Here is a 19,360-nt window from a genome sequence, read left to right on the forward strand (position 1 = left end):
ACTCTTGCTCAATGACACTGGGCAGTTGGGAGCACGGGCAGAGACAGAAGGCAGGAGAGGTATGTAGGTGGGGGATCAACAGCACTGGTCCAAAGAAGGAGAAGGATGTTTGGATTTATACCCTGCCCTTCATTCAGAGTCTCAGAACAGCTTACTATCCTCTCCCCACAACAGACACCCTGTGAGGTAGGTGGGGCTGAGAGAGCTTTTTCAAGAACTGCTCTTGAGAGAACAGCTCTGAGAGAACTGTGACTGACCCAAGGTCGCCAAGCTGGTTACATGTGAAGGAGTGGGGAATCAAACCTGGTTCTTCAGATTAGAGTCTGCTGCTCTTGAGCACTACACCAAATGGGCTCTCAGAAGTCCTGAGCCCTGGCAACTGCCCCACTGTAGCCTATGTTGACACTGGCCCTGACAGCTGAGCACCCAGTTGTCTCCATACAGTTTGACATTAGCAGTTAACACTTGTATGGCCTTCAGCATGGAGTTCTGCCCCTTTAACAGAAGCTTAAGTGTGGAAATGGGTAGCTAAATTTCGCTTTGGGGACAAGCCTGCTTTGGCGGGGAGGGCGGGATACAAATAAAATAAATAAAATAAATTCATAGCATGGAGGTAAATAATATCACTTGATGTATAACAAGCCATCACAGAGGCAGGGAGTTTTTTCCCAGGCCAGCTGGCAATCCTATGATCGCCTTGGGTCTTCACTGACAAAAAGACCCCTAAAGCCAATGCTGCCACTCTGAGATCTTCCTACAGATCCCCTCCACTCCTCCTAGCCCGATCTTGTCAGGTCTTGGAAGCTAAGAAGGGTCGGCCCTAGTTTATACTTAGATGGGGAGACCTCCAAGGAATATCAAGGTCGTGTGTACAGCCAGGCAATGGCAAACCAACTATGAAAATCTCTTGCCTTCAAAACCCTACAGAGTCACCTCAAGTCAGCTGTGACTTGACAGCCCTTTCCACCATCAAGTCTATTTCAGTTAGTCAGAGGGGTGTCACTCCACTTAGGGTAGCACTGCGTGGGACCACGAATTGCTTTTTATCTTCTTCCAAACATCTATGCAAATTCAGTTGTGGCGCAAATTAATAATTTCCTTCCCCGCAACAGAACTGTAATTTACTGAAACCAAACAGAGCTAAAAAAGACTCACGTGCCCAAGTCTCCCTGTGACTCACAGATGCGAGAAAGCAATACTTGAGATGGGTGCGTTAAATCAGATTTCTTTCTCTGCTATGACCTCAATAATTCCTTTAATTAAAAAAACATTGGTAACTCGCATTCTGGAGCTCACCAGGCTGCTGCTGCTGCAGGCCAACATTCCTCTACACGGAGCCAGCAGGGAGATTTAATACCCCAGACAGGAAAAAGAGAAATGATTTAATAAGTTCATTTGCAGCGTGTTACACATGGCGCCTTTGCAAAAGCACCATGACATTTGGAGGGGAGATCCTTGCCTTTCATCTGACTGAACAAAACAATTTTACGCGCAGCATGTCAACAGCTCAAAGGAGCCATTGTTTCACCTTGAAAAGGCATTTTTGGTAAAGCCCCCAATCCTGCGGGACTCAGATTAGAAATGAGCCATTGTCAGAGAGGGAGGCCTCCCTTTGGCTTAGTCTGCTGCAGTACAGCAAAGGAAAGAACAATGGTCTTAGCGAGGGGAAGGGGAGGAACAGTTGCTCAACTGGATTCACCCTTGCCCCTTTGATCCAGCAGCCAAAGCCCGCAAGGCCTTTGGATGGGGCTCTCTTCTCTTCCCCGGCCACCTCCACAGACGCTCCATCTAGGTGACTGGCAAAAGGCCCTCCCAATGGTAGGAAAAACTTGAAATTTGAAAAATGGCGCAGCGTGGCATTGTGAACCTGGAATTTCCAAATATGGAAGAGAGGCATAATTAGTCTGCAAATGCTACAATAGACCTCACTCAGAGAAAGCTCTTTTCTTCCTGTTCTTCCTAGAAGGCTAGATTTGTCCCCAAAGAAAGACCACAGCTTCCCCAAAGACATTCTCATATCCCTGTCAAAATGTCAAAAATATAACGAATGAACTTACCATTGGTCTCATATCCCTGCATGACAATTCTCTCTTATCTGCTCCAATAAACCCACTCAGGAGGAAGCATGTGATGCTGCTTTATACTATCACAACATTTATGCATCTAGCACAACATTGGCTGCTTCACTGTGCAGCAATTCTGCGAGACCTTAGGCTACCTGGAGGCCTTCCCTAGCCCCGCTACTTGCAATCCTGGAGATGCCAGAGATGGAACCTGAGGTCTTCTGCATGCAAAGCATAAAGTAGGACCTGATGCAGTAAAGCTAGCAAATATTTAGGATATCATCACAAGGTTGGCTTCTTCTCCCCTGACCCACCTCAAGGACCAAGAAAACAAGAGCAAGTCAGCAGGGGAAACCTGTTGGATATGGAGGTTGCAAAATTCTCTGTTCAAGGAAAAGTTGCACATTTCGGTATCCTCTAGTTGTCGGACACCTTGTCTCAGGGCAGGGAGCAGAGATAATTAACTCCCCTTCAGATCCATGGTTTTGTCATAAAGATGTAATCCTTCTCTAGGGTGAGAACACATGATATTCCTCTCCTCTTTCCCCAGAGACCAATGGTAAGTTCATTCATTATATTTTTGACATTGCATTTGTCAGAACAAGGTTGCTCGTTCCAACTGTACGGCTGCACAATCAAGCAGAGAACACAGGCAGGTATGACATCTCTGACCATTTTCGAGTCCTTGGGGAAATCAAGCATTGGGCTGATGCATCGCCTGACAAGTTCCATTGTCTCTGTAGCGGTCGCAAGCACCAGCGTGTTGAACGGGAGGCAGCTTGTGCCTGCAGTTGGCAAAGGAGGTGAGCGAAAGAGGAAGTCCAGCTGGGCTGAGGAGGCACTCGCAAGTGGCACGCAAGAACGAAAATTAAGTGCTCAATTAACAACTGACAGATCCATCCACCCTTGTTGAGAGGGGGGGGGAAGCTGTTAGGGAGAGCTTGGAGCCAAACACAAGCTGCTGTCCAAGTTTTTAAAAGGGCAGCAGGAAGAAGTGTCCAGATGGCCAACAGGATGGCACTGCACGTGAACACCCCCAGGACTTACCGTTCTTTGATGGGATTTCTTCCTGAAAGTATTTAGGATAAAATTAACTAAAAATCTTCCACCGTGTTTGATGGAGGACTTCAGAGGTTTATAGTGTCAAAGGAAATGAGAACTAGAAAACCAAAGTTGCCATCTTCTGGCTCTTCCCTTAATGGGGGGGGGGGGGGGGGGGGGGGCGGCTCTCAACTGTCATGTTTTTCATTATATTTTTAATATATATATGCCTGCCTTTTTCCTGAGCATCTTAAGGACTCAAACGGGTTACTGGGGAAGGGGAAAGAGACAGCCAGCAAGAAGGCTTTAAGTAAGGTAGCCAATTTGTCTCATTTTCTCATTTTTGCTTTGTCCTTGATGCTACTGGTTTGCCTGTAGGCAACTCACTATGCTGGGAAAAGATTTAAAAGGCTTCCCAGCACTAGGTTTTGAACTCTTAGGTATCATAACACAGCTCCTGGCAAAGCTGTTCTCTGTACACGGGCAAGGGGAAGACTAACTCAATGACAGAGCATGTCCCCAGCAACTCTAGTGACCAAGCCCTGTGTGGGAATATTTCTAGGCCCCTTCTCTAAATGTTCAGCTTTTACAACTGCAACAAAAAAAGTCTCTTGCCCATTTATTTAGACAGAAGAGACTTGCAATCTGCAAACCAAGACACAGGCAGGATGCAACTCAACTGCTCTGTTCAAACAGTTCAAAAGTATTTGGGACCAGAGAGAAGAATTTGGGCAAGCGTGTTTCTTTCTCATTTTGGAGCCACTCAATATTTTTTTCCAGAAACAATTTAATCAATCCAACAGCTGGAATGCAGGGTTGCCAATAAGGCCACAAAACTTACTAACCCCTCCCCTTCCCGCAAATGAACTGAGCATGGTAGCCATTTGCAGATTTCACATGGTCCATCGCAACAACAACAAAAAAGAACCTTCAGAAGGAGAAGGAAGTATTGAAAATGAGAAAAGAAGAAATATGGATCTGCAAATGAGGATAATGTTCCAAACAACTGTGGGTGCTCTGGCAATGGACAGCTGAGAAGTAAGAAGAACAGCTGAACAGGAAGGAGCAGCTCCACCTCTCAATCCATGTGTACCAGTGCCCTTTCCCTTGAGCTGGGCAGGACTGGCCTCCACATTTCTTCTAGGTTAGCTCTAAAGACGAAGCTGCCTTACATGGAGTCAGCCCAATGGGCTACCAAGGTTGTCTACTCTGACTGGTAGCAGCTCCCCAAGGGCTCAGGAAAAGGTCTTGCATACCACCTACAACCAGATCCTTTTAACAGGTTGAAACCTGGGGCCTTTTGCATGTCATGCAGATGTTCTGACAGCTCAAAAATCCTGCTCTGTGCAGCCACAGAGTCTCAACTGCTGGCTTGCACAGAGATCACAGAGAAGGAGAAAGAGTAACCTGTCCAGTAGATGTGTCCTTAGAGAGACACTCAGAAGCCAGAGACGGGGCGTGTGTGGAGGTTAAAACTAGAATAGTGCTTCTTTAAAGGGGTCAGAAAATTAGTTAGTGACCTTTCAGCTCCAAATTAAGCACACCAATTTCACTGCGAGACAGCAAGTCACAGCTGTTAAGAGCTGACTAATGACTCAAACATGATCACAATTTCAAATTTGCAAAACTGAAGCATGGAAGGATAGAGGGGGATAATTTCATTAATAAAAGAGCATGCAAAGGGCCTGATTAGCCGTCCTGGTTTTCATCAAGATAGATAAAGACCATGCTGGGGCTGGACAGCAGCTTTATTTACAGTGTCCTTGTTTGTACCTAGATGCAGAGAGGCACGCTGGAGGTTTGTGCCAATTTGATCCTCAGTAAATCAAAACAGTTTCTTACTGAGTTACGCTGAAACAGAAGGCTGTATTTACTATCCGGCCTTTCACCCCAATGGAGACCCAAAGGAGTTTACACCATTTTCCTCTCCTCCATTTTATCCTCACAATAACACTGTGAGGTAGGTTTAAGATGAGAGAACTTGACTGCCCCAAGGTCACCCAGCAAGCTTCCATGGGATTCAACCTGCATTTCCTAGAACTTAGTCTGACACATAACAACAGCACCATGCTGGCTCTGAGTACTTCTTTACCCAACAAGTAATTAAACTGTGGAATTTACTGTCAGCGCAGATGGTGATTGCCGTGAGCATGGGGTTGGTGTTGGTGGTAAGTGCCATCAAGTCACAGCTGATATATGGTGGCTCTGTAGGATTTTCGAGGCAAGAGAGGAACAGAAATGGTTTGCTATTGTCTGCCTCTCCATAGCAACCCTGGACTTCCATGATGGTCTCCCACGCAAGTAATAACCAGGGCCAACCTTGCTTAGCTTCCGAGATCTGGGCTGGACTGGGTCATCCAGGACAGTGCACACAATCTGGTCTCTTTATGTAAGCAAGTGCCGCCAAGTCACAACTGACTTTTGGCAACCCCGGCAAGGAACTTTCAAGGCAAGTAAGAAGCAGAGATTGTTTGCCACTGCCTTCCTCTGTAGAACTTTTCCTTGATGGTCTCCATTCAAGTACGGACCCTCTTTAGATTCTCAGATCTGAGGAAATCAGGCTACACCATGCTGCATTCCCTCACCATGATGGCTTTAGAGGGGGGTTAGACAGATTCATGGAGGAAAAGTACATCAATGGCTACTAACAACTGGTTGGCCACTGTGTGAAGAATGCATGTACCTGAATAAGCATTGAATGATCCTCATGAGTGAAACAACAACCACCAAGCTATTCTCTGTACAAAATCATGGAGGTTGTAAGAGATTGCTCCCCAGATATGGAAGCCTGAATACTATGGACATGACCCTGACAGCGTTAGGGTGGGATGTAAGTGAGAAAGAGTGAAAGAGTTCTATGGATTGCCGGGGGATCACATTTTTCTAATGCTTCCCCATTTGAGAGCCAGTTGGGTGTAGTGGTTAAGTGTGTGGACTCTTATCTGGGAGAACCAGGTTTGTTTGCCCACTCCTGGAGTGACCTTGGGCCAGTCTCAGTTCTCTCAGAGCTGTTCTCTCAGTCCTACCTAGTTCACAGGGTGTCTGCTGTGGGGAGGGGAAAGAAAATGAGATTGTAAGTCACTCTGAGACTCCAAGTGAAGGACAGGGTATAAATCCAATCTCCTCCTCCTCTTCTTCTTCTACTACTACTTCTTCTTCTTCAAAAGTTTTTGTGCCTGTAGCAAAACTAGCAGTGCAGGAAGAAGACTCTAACAAGTCTTTCTCTCTGTTGTTGCTATTTTGTCCTATGCAAGGATTGTTTATATAGATAGCACCACAGCTAATGAGAGGATGAAGCCTGATTAATCTCTTATCTGCCCCCTGTGCTGGGAACATCTGGCTGCTGATGTTGGATACTTCAGATATCAACGAGAGAGGGACAGAGACAGAGAGTCTGAGTTCCTGGCATTCTGCTTTTGCCATCCTCAGAGGTGAGAATGGGTATCTCTGTACCAGCATGCTTTCAGTGCATGCTTTACACCTCAGTCACTTTAACTGGGAGCTGAACTTATGGAGACAGGCCGCCACACCTTCCTGCAGCAGTAGGCACCCACAGGCACCACACTGGGGACCCCTGATCTAGGACAAGAGCAAGCGGAAGGTAGAGGGTGGTCTGTGGGAAGGCAAGTGGCCATCAGCTGACTGCTGATCACTGAAAGTCTTGCCAAGAATGATGGCCAAAGTTAGACATGTTTCTAAGAAAGGGAGATGTTCAGGATCACTGAATACAAATCTGTTGTGTCTCAGGCGATCCCAAGTATGTATTTTTTTACCTTTGTGGACCATGGGGAGTCTAGTAAAGAACAAAGTAAAGGGCATGATATGAGGCCGCTGTGGCTCCAGAAAGGCTTGCTAGCCTTGCTTCTCAGTTTTACTGTGCTCTGTCCAGGGTCCTGATTACGGATGAGCAGCTACGGATTTCTTCTGTTCTGATTAGAATTTGCTCTATTTTTTAATCCAAGGGGGTTTGGGCTCCAATAATCTTCTAAAGAGTTTCACAGAATTTCAACAGCCAAACCTGAAGATTAAAAAGAGATTGATCCTCTGTATTTCCCAAGTGTAGGAAGAAAAAAAAAATTAAGGGTGAACAATTGCACAAGCCAAAGGATCAGGGCTTTTGAGGAAAGTATATCCATCTGTTGCAAAATACTAATGCTAATAATAATAGATTTAGATCTTTGCTGGGAAAACGTTATGCAAAAAACCAAAGATTTTGGCATATAAAGCTATGGTTAAAGTGATTTATTTTATTATACTTACTTCTGTGTTGAAGAAATGCACAACTGCATTTTATATCACAGAAGCAAAAAAAGAGAAGCTCCTTCAAAATTAGCCCTTAGTGTGTCAGAAAATTTTAAAAAGGAAACATCCTTTTCAGCACACATAAGGGGTAGTTTTGAAGGATTTCTTCCTATTGTCTTTGGATGTTTATATTTTGTAACACACAGGTGTACTTTTCCAGGGATCTCTAAATTCCAAGGTTGCAGAAATGCACAAAATGGGACATAAAAGAAAACATTTTCCCCAGCATATGCAGTAAAAATAAATTTAAAAACCCTCCAAAAGAGTGAGCCCCTTTCAAACTGCTCACGGAACCTGCCATAAAATCAGAGCATCAGATAAGAAACAAGATTGTTGCCATACCCTACTGTGACAGAACTGGCTCAATTCGACCTTCAGATCCAGTCAGCTCTCTCTTGGGTTGCCAACTCCTGGAGGGAGGTATTCTTCCTGCCACTAGGGAGCGCTGCCACCACCTGCTCAATTTAGGGGTTCCTGAATAAGAGGAACAGGGTTCCCAATCCCCCTTTCCAGTTTCGAGGCCTGGCCTCGAGGTCCTCTGCCAACCCAGAACCTGGTTATCACAGAGACCAAAGTCCTTCTTTGGGAGACCCGTGGATGATTGGCACCCTTGCAACTGCATGCCTTCCCCCTTCCCAGGACTCCTCTCTTACAATAGCCTGGCCTAAGGCGGTTGGGGAACTATGTGGTACAAGCTTTACTGCCAGTCTTCCAAATATTAAAAGGTTTATTTTTAAAAAGTGAAAAGTTACAAGAATAATCTTAGCACAGCATATGACTAGCAACCAGAAGATTAAAAAAAAATTTGTTTGAAATGCATCCTTCTGTCCCTGATTTAACAACTTGCCCCACCAGATGTTTAAGCAGAGCAGGAACATCTAAGCTTAGGAAGTTACAAAATCTTCTAATGATACCCCATTGCTTCAGGCTTCCTGTTCGCTATAAGGTGCTGGTCATTACCTTTAAAGCCCTATATGGCCGAGGACCTGCCTACCTAAAGGACCGCCTCTCCCCATATGTTCCCCATATGTACCCCGGAGAGCACTGAGGTCTGGTTCTCAGAACTTATTAACAATCCCTGGGCCAAGAGAAGTTAGGTTGAAGGCCACTAGGGAGCAGGCCTTCTCGGTGATAGCCCCTCGCTGGTGGAACGATCTCCCAGAGATGGTGCGAGCCCTGCGGGACCTGAACCAATTCCGCAGGGCTTGCAAAACATTTCTTTTTCAGTTAGCATTTGAGTCACCATGTGGCAACTAAGACGGAACCTGATTAATGAATGAATAGACACTCAGCCATCTTAAATACATCATTTTAGCACCTATTTTTATATCTTATATGTTTATATGTTTTTATGTATTTTAAATAATTTATTGTAATTAATGTTTAAGTTGTTATGTTTTATGAATCACGGGACTCCCATGTCTATTATTGTTTAATGTGAATCATGAGACTCCCGTGTCTGTTAGCCGCCCTGAGCCCGCCTAGCGGGGAGGGCGGGATATAAAAATAAAATATTATTATTATTATTATTATTATTATCCAGCCAAGCCCAGCCACATGGTCAAATATGCAAAAGAACAGTGGCAGCACAATATATGAAATCCAAAAATACAACAATACAGACTATTGTGCACAAACAAACACTCTTAACTGGTGTATATAAAGTTCTATTATAATGAAATGAACAGCCTACAACAGTGGGCATACATTCATACAGTATAAATAGAAAACAACAGTCTCAAAACAATATACCAAGGAGGACCCCACACAGTCACTGAGTTTTCCAAAATGAGTACACAGACTCAAAAATAATGTTCCACAGGAGTCCCTCCGTTGTTTGTTGACTTCTGAAGGACAAATTCTAGCCTTCACGCAAACCCCGGATTTGATTGCGTTCTGCTGCTCCTGCAGCTTCCTCGTAAGTCAACTGAAAACTCCAGCCAAGTTCTTTCTCAAACGCCCATTTTGATATCTTAATTTGCGGCTTCACCCCTTATTACCTGGCCCACCCAGGTTTAGGCTTCTCTTCCTGTTGTCCCCAGAAAGCTTCCTTTCTGGTAGGCATTCTGGGAAAACCCCGTGCATTCTGGGAAATCTCCAGCTCATTCCTGGAGATAGTCTCTGGGGCTGGTCTAGCCCACACTCTGTTTCCTGCCTTGAGGAGAAGCTTGCCCATTGTCTCTCAGGGCCAGATCTAGGGGGGGCAGAGGGGGGTGCTTGCTCTGGGCACCAACTGAGGGGAGGGGGGCGCCAAATTGGGTATGGAGTCCATTGTATTCTATGGGACCATAAGACAGAATGGCCCATAAGGGGGCGTCATTTTTTAATTTTGCCCCCCCCCCCCTCAAAAAACATGTCGATCCAGTCCTGTTGTCTCTTCAAGTAACTCCATTAGCATCTCTTAAGAGGTAGCCCAGATGCTGCTGTAATGCCAGGGGCTAACTTCCCCTGCCCTCCCTGCTTGTCTCTGAGCTCAGAGACAGAACTGTTTAAAGCTGGCTTGCCATCTCTCCAGGAGGCAAGGCATTTCTCCACACCCACCTCCTAGCATTTTGCAGTCATCTAGGGATGTCTTGCTGTACCTTAGATTCAGATGACCTATCCACTGTTACCTATCCACTGATTTCTACATTGACTTACTGCTAGAACTCCAATATACTGTTCCCAGCCACCCTTTTGAAGGCCATGGCCTTAAACTGGAGAGGCAGACGCTCCTGTGTTCTTAGAATCCAGTGAAGGAAATGCTCCTGAAACAGCACTGGGCCTACTCCTGCTTAAAAGCCCCAAGAACTCAGCTGGCTCCCCTAGCCCAGAAAACAGCCCCTTCACAACTGCTTAACGGAAACTGGCACTCTGTTCTGACAAGACCACTTTCGGTGGATTTATGAACTACGAGAGAACCATCTGGCGCAGGTCAGGGGAAACAGCAAATTTCACATCGGCTTACCAGTCTTAAATAATTTTTAAAAGGACTTAAAAATCAATTTGAACATATTGTGTAATGGATGGAAGCCTTATGACATACGGTAAATCTTCGCAGCCATTTTTGTGCGTTACAAAAATATCGTTGCCGTGCAAGACAGGAATATCTCTTGATGACAGCAGAATTCTGGTTGAGAGGGCCGGAAAATTGTGTCCATTATGACACTTGTAATTAATTTTCCCACAACAGAGCTCTATCATATGCAATCTAGTATGCCGGTACTAGCCTACAGTAAGGGTCTCTCCCTCTCTCTCTCTCTCTCTCTCTCTCACACACACACACACACACACATTTCTGTCCCAGTTTTCTTTCAATTGTGGACCTAAAATAAAAGCAGAAGAAAAAGAAGAAGGTGCCTCTGCGTCACAACTGATGTTAACCCCATCCACAGGGCATTCCAAGCAAGAGACAATTAGAGGTGATTTGCCATTGCCTCCCGCCACATAGGAAAACCCAGTTTTCCTTGGTAGTCTCCCATCCAAGGACTGACCATGGCTGACTCTGCTTACGCAAACTCTGAAAAACCTGGGTTAAGTAATAGTCGATTACACCAGTAAAATTTTTGGATGTTAGCAACTGTAATTCTGATTGGCTGCTGGAACTGCTGAGCAAGCTTTTGGGGGAATCCAGAGAAGAACTTCAAGGACTGTTCAACTCCTCCAGGAGGTGAAGCTGCCGTTTTAGGTTACAGGCCACCTTTATTTGCTTTCTGTTCTTGTTTGCAGTACCCCTTGAAGGCTGCATGTCCTGACAGCTGAGTTCCCCTGTCTTGGAAAGCAGAAATCATAGGTGTCAAGGCAGGATCAAGAGAGCCAGACTCCCTTGAGTTCCTATGACCTTATCTGGCTTGGGCATTTCTAGGGTATGCAAACATTAGGCTCCATTCCTGGGATCAACACTTGCCTCTGGAACTGAGCACTGCCAGGGGGACCTCTGACAGTCAGCCAATCAGATTCTGTTATGTGGTGGCATCACTGAAACTAAAGGTGAGAACAATGTAAAGGAATAATATTAAAATTTGTTCCCACATTTTCTTTGATTGTGTTGACTACCCCTTTGAGAGAGCCGTGGATACAGCCCATGATAGTTTCCAATTTTTCTCTTGTTTCTATGTCTTCCCTATTAGCTGATACAGACCCTGGTAGTACTTTGACTGAGGCTAAACTTCTGGCAGCAGTGGCTTCTATGCGAAGATCATATTTGTAAGACTGGTTCTGTCCACTGGGTCATCAGATTGTTAAATAAGGAATGTAAACGAATAAGTAAAAGAGAGAATATTCTGCAAAAGAGTGGCCAAAAAAAAATCAAAAAGAGTAGGCATGTTACAAAAGTTGCCAAAGGCCAGGAAGACATTTCCAGTCCACTCTTTTCATTAGTGTGAACATTGGAAGGTCCTTTCTATTTCCTTACTGGACAGCCCTGGCCCAACGGGTCAGAGAAGACGAGATCATTATCCATCTAACTCCAACAAACAATTCAGTATATTATGAACACTGGAAAGAAAACAGTCTATTGTGATTTCTTTTCTTTTTTCCGAAGCAATGCCTCTTAACCTTTTTTCATAAGGACCCCCATCATTAGACAGCTCATATCTATACATCAAAACAAATTGCAAGCCAGAGGGGGGAAAAAACTAAAAGGGGTTATTTGCCTATTGTCACAAGGACCACAAACGGCATTATTATGCTGCAGCCTTCTGGCCTCAGTTTTTACAGTCTTTAATGATCAAGTCAGTTAACTGAAACAGCTGGAAAGACTACTGGAGTGGTTGACAGGCGAGGAGAGCTATCCATGTGGATTATAAGCATGCCAGGCTTCACGGTTATTTCCCAAAAACAATTAACACTCGGCACCAAGAAAACCCAAATTCTGCAATTTGTATAAATAATGCAAATTTCCTGTTTTGCATTATTCTGCCCCTACTAGCCATAGGGAGACAAGGAACTAAGCAGTGCTGTTCTTCTGGCTTCTGTGATTTCTACTGGCATTGCCCATATACTTGAATCGTACCTTCATAAAGACTAGAAACTTGATTTTTTTTAAAAAAAAAAATGAAAGTTGACATTCCGGGAGCTGAATTTGGTGCCCAAGATCACATTCTGCAACTTTCCTTTGCATAACTGCAGCGTATATGCAGCTTTCAAAATATGAGTTATTTGTTTATTTAGACTAATACCCGACCTTTGTCCCTAATGGGGACAGAAATCAACTTACATCAGTCTCTCCTCTTCCAACAAACTTGTGAGGCAGGGTAAGACTGAGAGCGTATGACTGGCCAAAGGTCACCCCAGTGAGCTTTCATGGCAAAGTGGTGATTCAAATCTGGGTCTTCTGGATCCTATTATAACCCCTATGCCACACTGGCTCTCTATACGCCATGTAGCCTAGTGCCTAAGGCATCAGATGTTCTGGTGGTGTATTGGGTGGGGGACTTAAGACTGGCTACTGAACTTCCTAGCACAGCAACTTCAGCAGATCTTCAGACTTCAAGATAGCAACTTGCTTCTCACTGGTGTCAAGTGCCATGAGGCAGAGACGGCCAAACAGAAAAGACTTTTGCTATATTGTTTTTCCACAGAGCACATGCACAGCTGATGAGCTGCAGATGCAGAGATACATCCAAAATGGTGGCAACTACTGACTGTTCCAAGATGGCAGCTCACATAGGACCAGCGGCCAGCCTCATTGCAGCCCTGGTGATGAGGCCCTCTGACATGTGCAAAGAAAAGACAGTAATAGCCAGATGCCCCCACCTCCTCAGACTAATCCCAGAAAGGAAAGGACAGGTCAAGAGGAGATACCAGGAGGGCAAGTCTGGGGAGACAATGTAACTTTATATAACAGCAATGTAGCCTTTATCTCAGTTTCCAAGAGAAGAGACCAAAGAGAAGGTCTTGAGTTGCCATTCCTACCTTCCCATCTGCTCCGCTCGCTGCAGAGAAGACATACTCCAGCTGGAAGACGACTCCAAATGCCGGGTGACGGACCATCTCTGTCAAATGGATGCGACTTCGAAGGACGAGATCTTGCCCCTCCGAACTGTGTTTGAGAGTGCCCCAAAAGAATTGTGTTTAATTATTTGAAACTTTGTACCTTTTCCAGTCCATGAATGTCAGAGGCGATTCACAATTACATGCTCCAATACAAGTCAGTCCAGGAATCTGAAGGAAAATATTATCTCACCTGGGTTTGGTGCTGGCTCCTGCTCTCCTGTGCAAGCTTCCGAAACATCCCCGAGCCACCTCGGTCTCTGGCACCACTACCACAACTTGGGGGGGCTGCACGAAGCAAAAGCCATTGTGCACCCCGATGTGCAGCCGCCGCTCCTGCACAGTGAGTGCGTTCCCATGCTGCGTCAAGTTACTCTGTGGAAACCAAGGGAAGGCAAAAGCCCTGTTTCAAACACAAGGAGCTCTTGCATCCCCACCCGAGCATGTGAACCTCTGAAAGGCAGTCAAACAACACCAGTCACTGAGCTGGATCCAGTGACTCCTTTTTGTTAAATGGGAACCCTTCCATAGGCAGAAAGAGTCTTGCTGCAGCAAAGGAACTCTAGCCCTAACCCTTACTTAAATGGCACGTGCACACATGCTGAATAATGCACTTTCAATCCACTTCCTTTCTTTCTTTTGAGAGAGAGAGCTTGCCTGCTTGAAGTCATGGTGACCTCCGGCGACCCCTACTGGTGTCTGGACATTTTTTCAGAGAGGTGGCTTGATTCTCCTGCCTCTGCATCCTGGCCCTGGTATTCATTTGGAGGTCTCCCTTCCAAGTACTTGCCAGGGTCATCCCTGCTTAGCTTCCAAGATCAAGCTTGCCTGGGCTATCCAGGTCAAAGCTTTCAATCCACTTTCAACGCACTTTAGTGATGGTTTTGTGGGTTTTGTCATTTCACACAGTAAAATGCAGCTGCAAAGTACATTGAAAGTGGTCTGAAAGTGTATTACTCGGCATGTGTGAAAATGCAGTCAACAAAAATGTTAAAAAGCCTTTGCATTCACCTGGAAAATAATATTAAGAGTTTAAATTGTATAATTCTGACAGCTGCTCTGTTTTCCATTGCTTTTTGGTTAACTTATATGGTCTACGTTAAACAGACATAGGTAGAAACGTAATAATTTCAATCTGCTTTTGAAATAAATAGGGGCTGTCTATGAATACCCTATGAGTGCAGCACAAAGGCTATTGAAGATGGAGAGGAGCCACAACAGGATTCAGAATTGGTCAGGACCAATCCACAGGACCACAGACAACAAAGTTTCCTCTGAAAATGGTCAGGGTTGAGCTGGTCCTGTATATGCTTGGAGAGATCCTCATGTTAGGATTAAATCCCATCCCTTCTTGGTGAGGTGTAATTGACAAGGGAGGGGGTGGCTGTGTGCCTTCTTCTGGGGCTTCTTGGCAGGCCCCAGGGAAGGGACAATGGGCAGTCGGTGGGCTCCAGCAGCCTGCTTGGGTCACTGGAGTATTTGGACCCAGGTCCTGGATATAATAATACAAGCCTTGACAGGTTTTCCTTGCTTTAGAAGCCACCCCAAAAGATTAGGAGCCAGATTTCTTCTTCAGTCTCCAGGTTTTTAAATTTTAATGATCATACTTAGTCAATATGGGTACCGTAAAACCTAATTCTAAACTTTTCACCATGCCTTGTCATTTATTGAAAGCTATAACAAGAGCATAATGGTATATAAATAAATATAGGGTAAATCTAGTCGTCGTGACAACAAAAAGCTAACCTCTATCCCTCACTTAAATAAATCATGTACTTCTATCAAGAATCACCAAGAGGGCATTTCAATAAATGACTGACAAAAATATTAGGTACCACAATGAAATGTCCAGGTGTCATGGCATCAAGCGCCTGGAGTTTGTGGAGCCCTACAATTATACCACCTCTTTGGAGCTCTGTTCCTCTCCAGACTGGATTGTGAGTTCCCAAGGGCTATGTGGAACCTCTGACACCAAGTCTTTTGGGTTGATATTTGGGTCTGTGTTGGGGACAGGTCACATGAACACACATGAATGCATTAAGCTGTCTTATACTAAATTAGACCATCAGTCCATCAAGGTCAGTATTGTCTACTCAGATTAGCAGTGGCTCTCAAGGGTGTTAGGCAGATATTTTCACTGGAGACATCGGGTACTGAACCTGGAACTTTCTGCATGTAGAGCAGATGCTTTACCACTACGGGCTGCAAATCTCCAGGGGGCACCTGGAGATCTGCTATTACAAAGCAGGATCAGCTCCTCTGGAGAAAATGGCTGCTTTGGAAGCTGAACTCTATGGCATTAGACCTTGCTGAGGTCCCTCCCCTTCCCAAACCCTGCCTTCCCAGGCTCCACCCACCCAAATCTCCAGGTATTTCCAAGCCCAGAGCTGGCAACCCTACCTGCCACTGAGCCACAGTCCCTCCCAAGGTCTGGCATCACCCTCCTCTCTGAGTCAGAGTTGTTTGCAACAGGAAACCCTCATGGCCCCGCCAGCATGCAACAAATGGCAGCAGTGGGTCCAAGTGCTAATCTCCCATTTGAAAACCCAACTGCCTAATACTAGTCAACCTTATTGGCTGTCACTGGAAACAGCCCAAGATTATGGGTGGCAGAGCTGATCAAGCACAGCTGCATTTTGAATCTGCATTGCCAATGTGTTGTGGGGATCAAGGATGGGAGGAGAAAGGATGGGAAGTAATTTTAGGCAATATGTCATAAACTAATAAAAATGAAAGCTGCCCTAGAGTGATTGCTGGATATTAAAGTGTTTCATCTTCCCCCTTTGAAAATCCACTGCAAATCTGACAAATCAACAAGCCTTATCCTTGGGGTCATTATCGCTTCCTAAATTACAGGAGCCTGAAGATGAACATTAAAGCTTAGAAGTTACTCAGTGTGTCCATTAATCAAAACCAGCCCAGCCACAATGAAGCTCATTAGTGTTTGTTTATTCCCTTAAAAAGAGAGAAAAAAACTCTTCAGCAGAAACTAACAATGACAAAGCTGAGAATATCTGTCTCTTAATCAGAAGCAAAACGAAGGCAATAAAACAACACCCGTGAAAAGAAAAGGTCCCTAAAGCAATCCATATGGATGCATCTGTATTATGCAAGCAAACACATTGTTATTGTCCAAGATAATGCCAGTTCCATTCCTCTTGGAAATGCAACAATGAGCTGAATTTTCCTCCAGGCAGAGAAAACTATTTGTGGGCAACAAAAGCACAGAATGCAGTTTTGTATTCAGAATTCGCCACCTTAAAATCAATTTTCTTTAAAAAAAAAAAAAGTTTCTAGCTCATATGGTTTTGGAAATATCTAGAAAATTCCAATACCAGATGGACATCTGGCAATCATGTTGAGTGGTTGGAACACAACTTAGCGCTCCTGTGCTCACCACCTAATCAGAATATATTATGCAGAACAATTGCATTTGTTTGTTTGTTTTGGAAAACGCTGTGGACTAAATTGTGAAAAACAGAAATGATGCCACTATTATTTAATTATTTAATTTGTACAGAATAAAGCTTTGAGTCCAGTGGCATCTTTAAGACCAACAAAGTTGGCTTCCGGGTCACGTTGGCTTCAGGGTCAGAAGCAGCTTGCTGAGTGCCTCCCAGCAGCTCTTCTAAACTGCATGAACCGAGGGGCCCCTTCAAGGGGGGCTCTACCAGAGACCCAGTAAGGATCTCTGGCACCAAGAGGCGTGATGGTGGTGCAGAATTCGGACAGGTGTGGGATTTGTAGCACCTTCTTTGCCTCCAGCTCCATCGCACAGTCACGATTTTTGCAATGGCACTAGAAGTGAACCGCTCGTTAGTCCAAGAGCAATGAAGATTAAATAGCGATATTCTACACTGAATGAAACACTACAAGTAAGTCACTGAAGTATTTCTCTTTTTGCAAGAAAGAAAACTCCATTAGCTGCTTTGAATCAGGAGAAAAGTCAAGAAAAGGAGGGGAGGAGTGACGTCATTAGTCCTCCTCAAACCACCACCCCCTTCTCAGTGTTAAAAGACTTAAAAATCTAAAACAGGGCTTGAGATCGAAGAATAATAAAAATCCTTTTTGGTGACTGGAGGAAAAATAAAGTGGAACATTGGATTTTGACTGGAGAATATAAAGTGGACTGATTTAAAGACTTGAACTGAAATAAAAGAGAAAAGTGGAAATATTGTAAAAGAGAATAATTGGCAGAAGGTTCTTGGATTGGTACAAACTTCCACAGCTCCTTATCTTTATTAAATGGACATGAAGGGGTTGAAGGTAGAATTGGATTGGGATATAAATGTGGCTCTGGAAATTCTTTGGGACAATTTCATGAATGGGATGCAAGCTCTGCAAAAGTCTTTGCATGAATGCCTCATTCTGATACGTGACCCGACAGCTAGCAATAATATTGAGAGTATAAATGAGCCACAGGATGTAACAAACCAAATAATATCAGAAGACCAGGAGATGATTGGAAAAAAAGAAGCCCAGCAATATGAGAATTATTTTAAAAATGAAGTTGATGGTGAAGGAGAAAGAAGGAGGTGAAGCAGAAAGAACACCTTATCAGAGAGGAGGAGGAGCGTCCCTCAAAGATCCCAAAAGAGAAAGAGAAACACAACAGCCCAGGAAATTTTAACAGACGTATGTTATTAGGACTGGCTAAAAATTGGAAGACCTTTAAAAAAAAGAAAGAGACGAATAAATTTTGAATTGTCAGAAATGGAGAAGAAATGAATATAGCCTTGGACTTTGTGAGAAATGGATTATTAGAGATGTAGTTAAAAATTTGTAAGCTTTGGTTAAAAATTGGACAGTTTGGGGAAGAAAGAAAAGATTGTGATATTGGGAGGGATTTATTTAGATTATTTGGCTGGTGGTGTGGGGAAAATATATAAAAGGGTGTTTAAAATAAGAAAGGAATGAATAACAAAGATATTGTTGGGGTAGAATTGTTGGAATGGTAGAAAGGAAGAATTTGAAATTCTTAGGGGTATTATTGGGAAGAGGCTCAGATTAAAATTGTAAGGTTAAGAAATAAATGTTGGATTGAAATCTTGGTGATAAGAGGTACAAAAATTAAACATGGAGGAAGTTTAAATCTATTGAGAGATAGGTATGTAATAGATTTATTGGGGGGAAAACATATTTTTGAGATATTTCTGGTGTGATTTTTAGAATGTGCATAGCTTGATGAAGATATTTAGTAAATAGTTTAAATTGAAAAATATATTGAATCAATAAGATCAAGATTAAGAATATGATTTATTAGACTTAAAGAAAAGAAGTAATACTTTTATTATTGAATTATTTTTAAGGACCAGTATGCCTAGATTTTATAATATAAAGTCTGTAACAGAAATAAAACATATTGATTGAAAAAATGTTTGAGGTCCAGAAGAAATATTAGAACTTAAGATAGAGATGTTTTACTAAATATTGAAAATGTATGCAAAATTAATAATGATATGTTTAAGACTTACTGGTGATGATTTTAAGAGAAAAGATAATTATATATAGAACTTATAATGCTCTTGTCCTATCCTGTATCCTGCAACCCTTTCCCTTACTGTGTGTAGTATGCAGAAAAATTAATAAAACTTGTTGTTTCAAAAAAAGACCAACAAAGTTTTATTCTGGGTATAAGCTTTCATGTACACACACACTTCTTCAGATAATTCATACAGGTCTCAGATTCAGCGTTTCTTAATTCAGAATACCTAAGCATGGGATACAGAAACAGCCCTTATAAATCAGCACACCTGGACAATGTGTGGGGAAAAATACCTGATCACTCATGAGTAAATCCAGCAGTTCCTCCTCAAATTTCTCTAATGATGGGTACAGGTGGATGGATAGCTTTTCCAAGTACCACGTGACTGTCTTCATGAGCCGTAGTTTCTGGAGGGAGTCATCTGCAAAATGAAGTCAGAGGTCATAGCTGGAAATAACACCGGCACTTTTCAAGCCTTAACAAAGACAAGGATCAA

The 19,360-nt window shown here is 43.7% G+C and overlaps 1 protein-coding gene across 1 annotated transcript in view; it reads right to left on the reverse strand.

Moving 5' to 3' along the window:
• The window catches only part of NPHP4 (nephrocystin 4), a 123,797-nt gene that overhangs the window by 62,710 nt on the left and 41,727 nt on the right, over nt 1-19,360 (reverse strand). Inside the window, exons 8-10 of the mRNA XM_060258943.1 lie at nt 19,158-19,285; nt 13,573-13,754; nt 13,302-13,428 (exon numbers count right to left, since the gene is read on the reverse strand). Coding sequence (XP_060114926.1) covers nt 13,302-13,428; nt 13,573-13,754; nt 19,158-19,285 — 437 coding nt within the window. The remainder of the gene's footprint in view (nt 1-13,301; nt 13,429-13,572; nt 13,755-19,157; nt 19,286-19,360) is intronic.

This window comes from Heteronotia binoei, chromosome 18 (assembly GCF_032191835.1).
Source record: "Heteronotia binoei isolate CCM8104 ecotype False Entrance Well chromosome 18, APGP_CSIRO_Hbin_v1, whole genome shotgun sequence".
Classification (NCBI taxonomy): domain Eukaryota; kingdom Metazoa; phylum Chordata; class Lepidosauria; order Squamata; family Gekkonidae; genus Heteronotia; species Heteronotia binoei.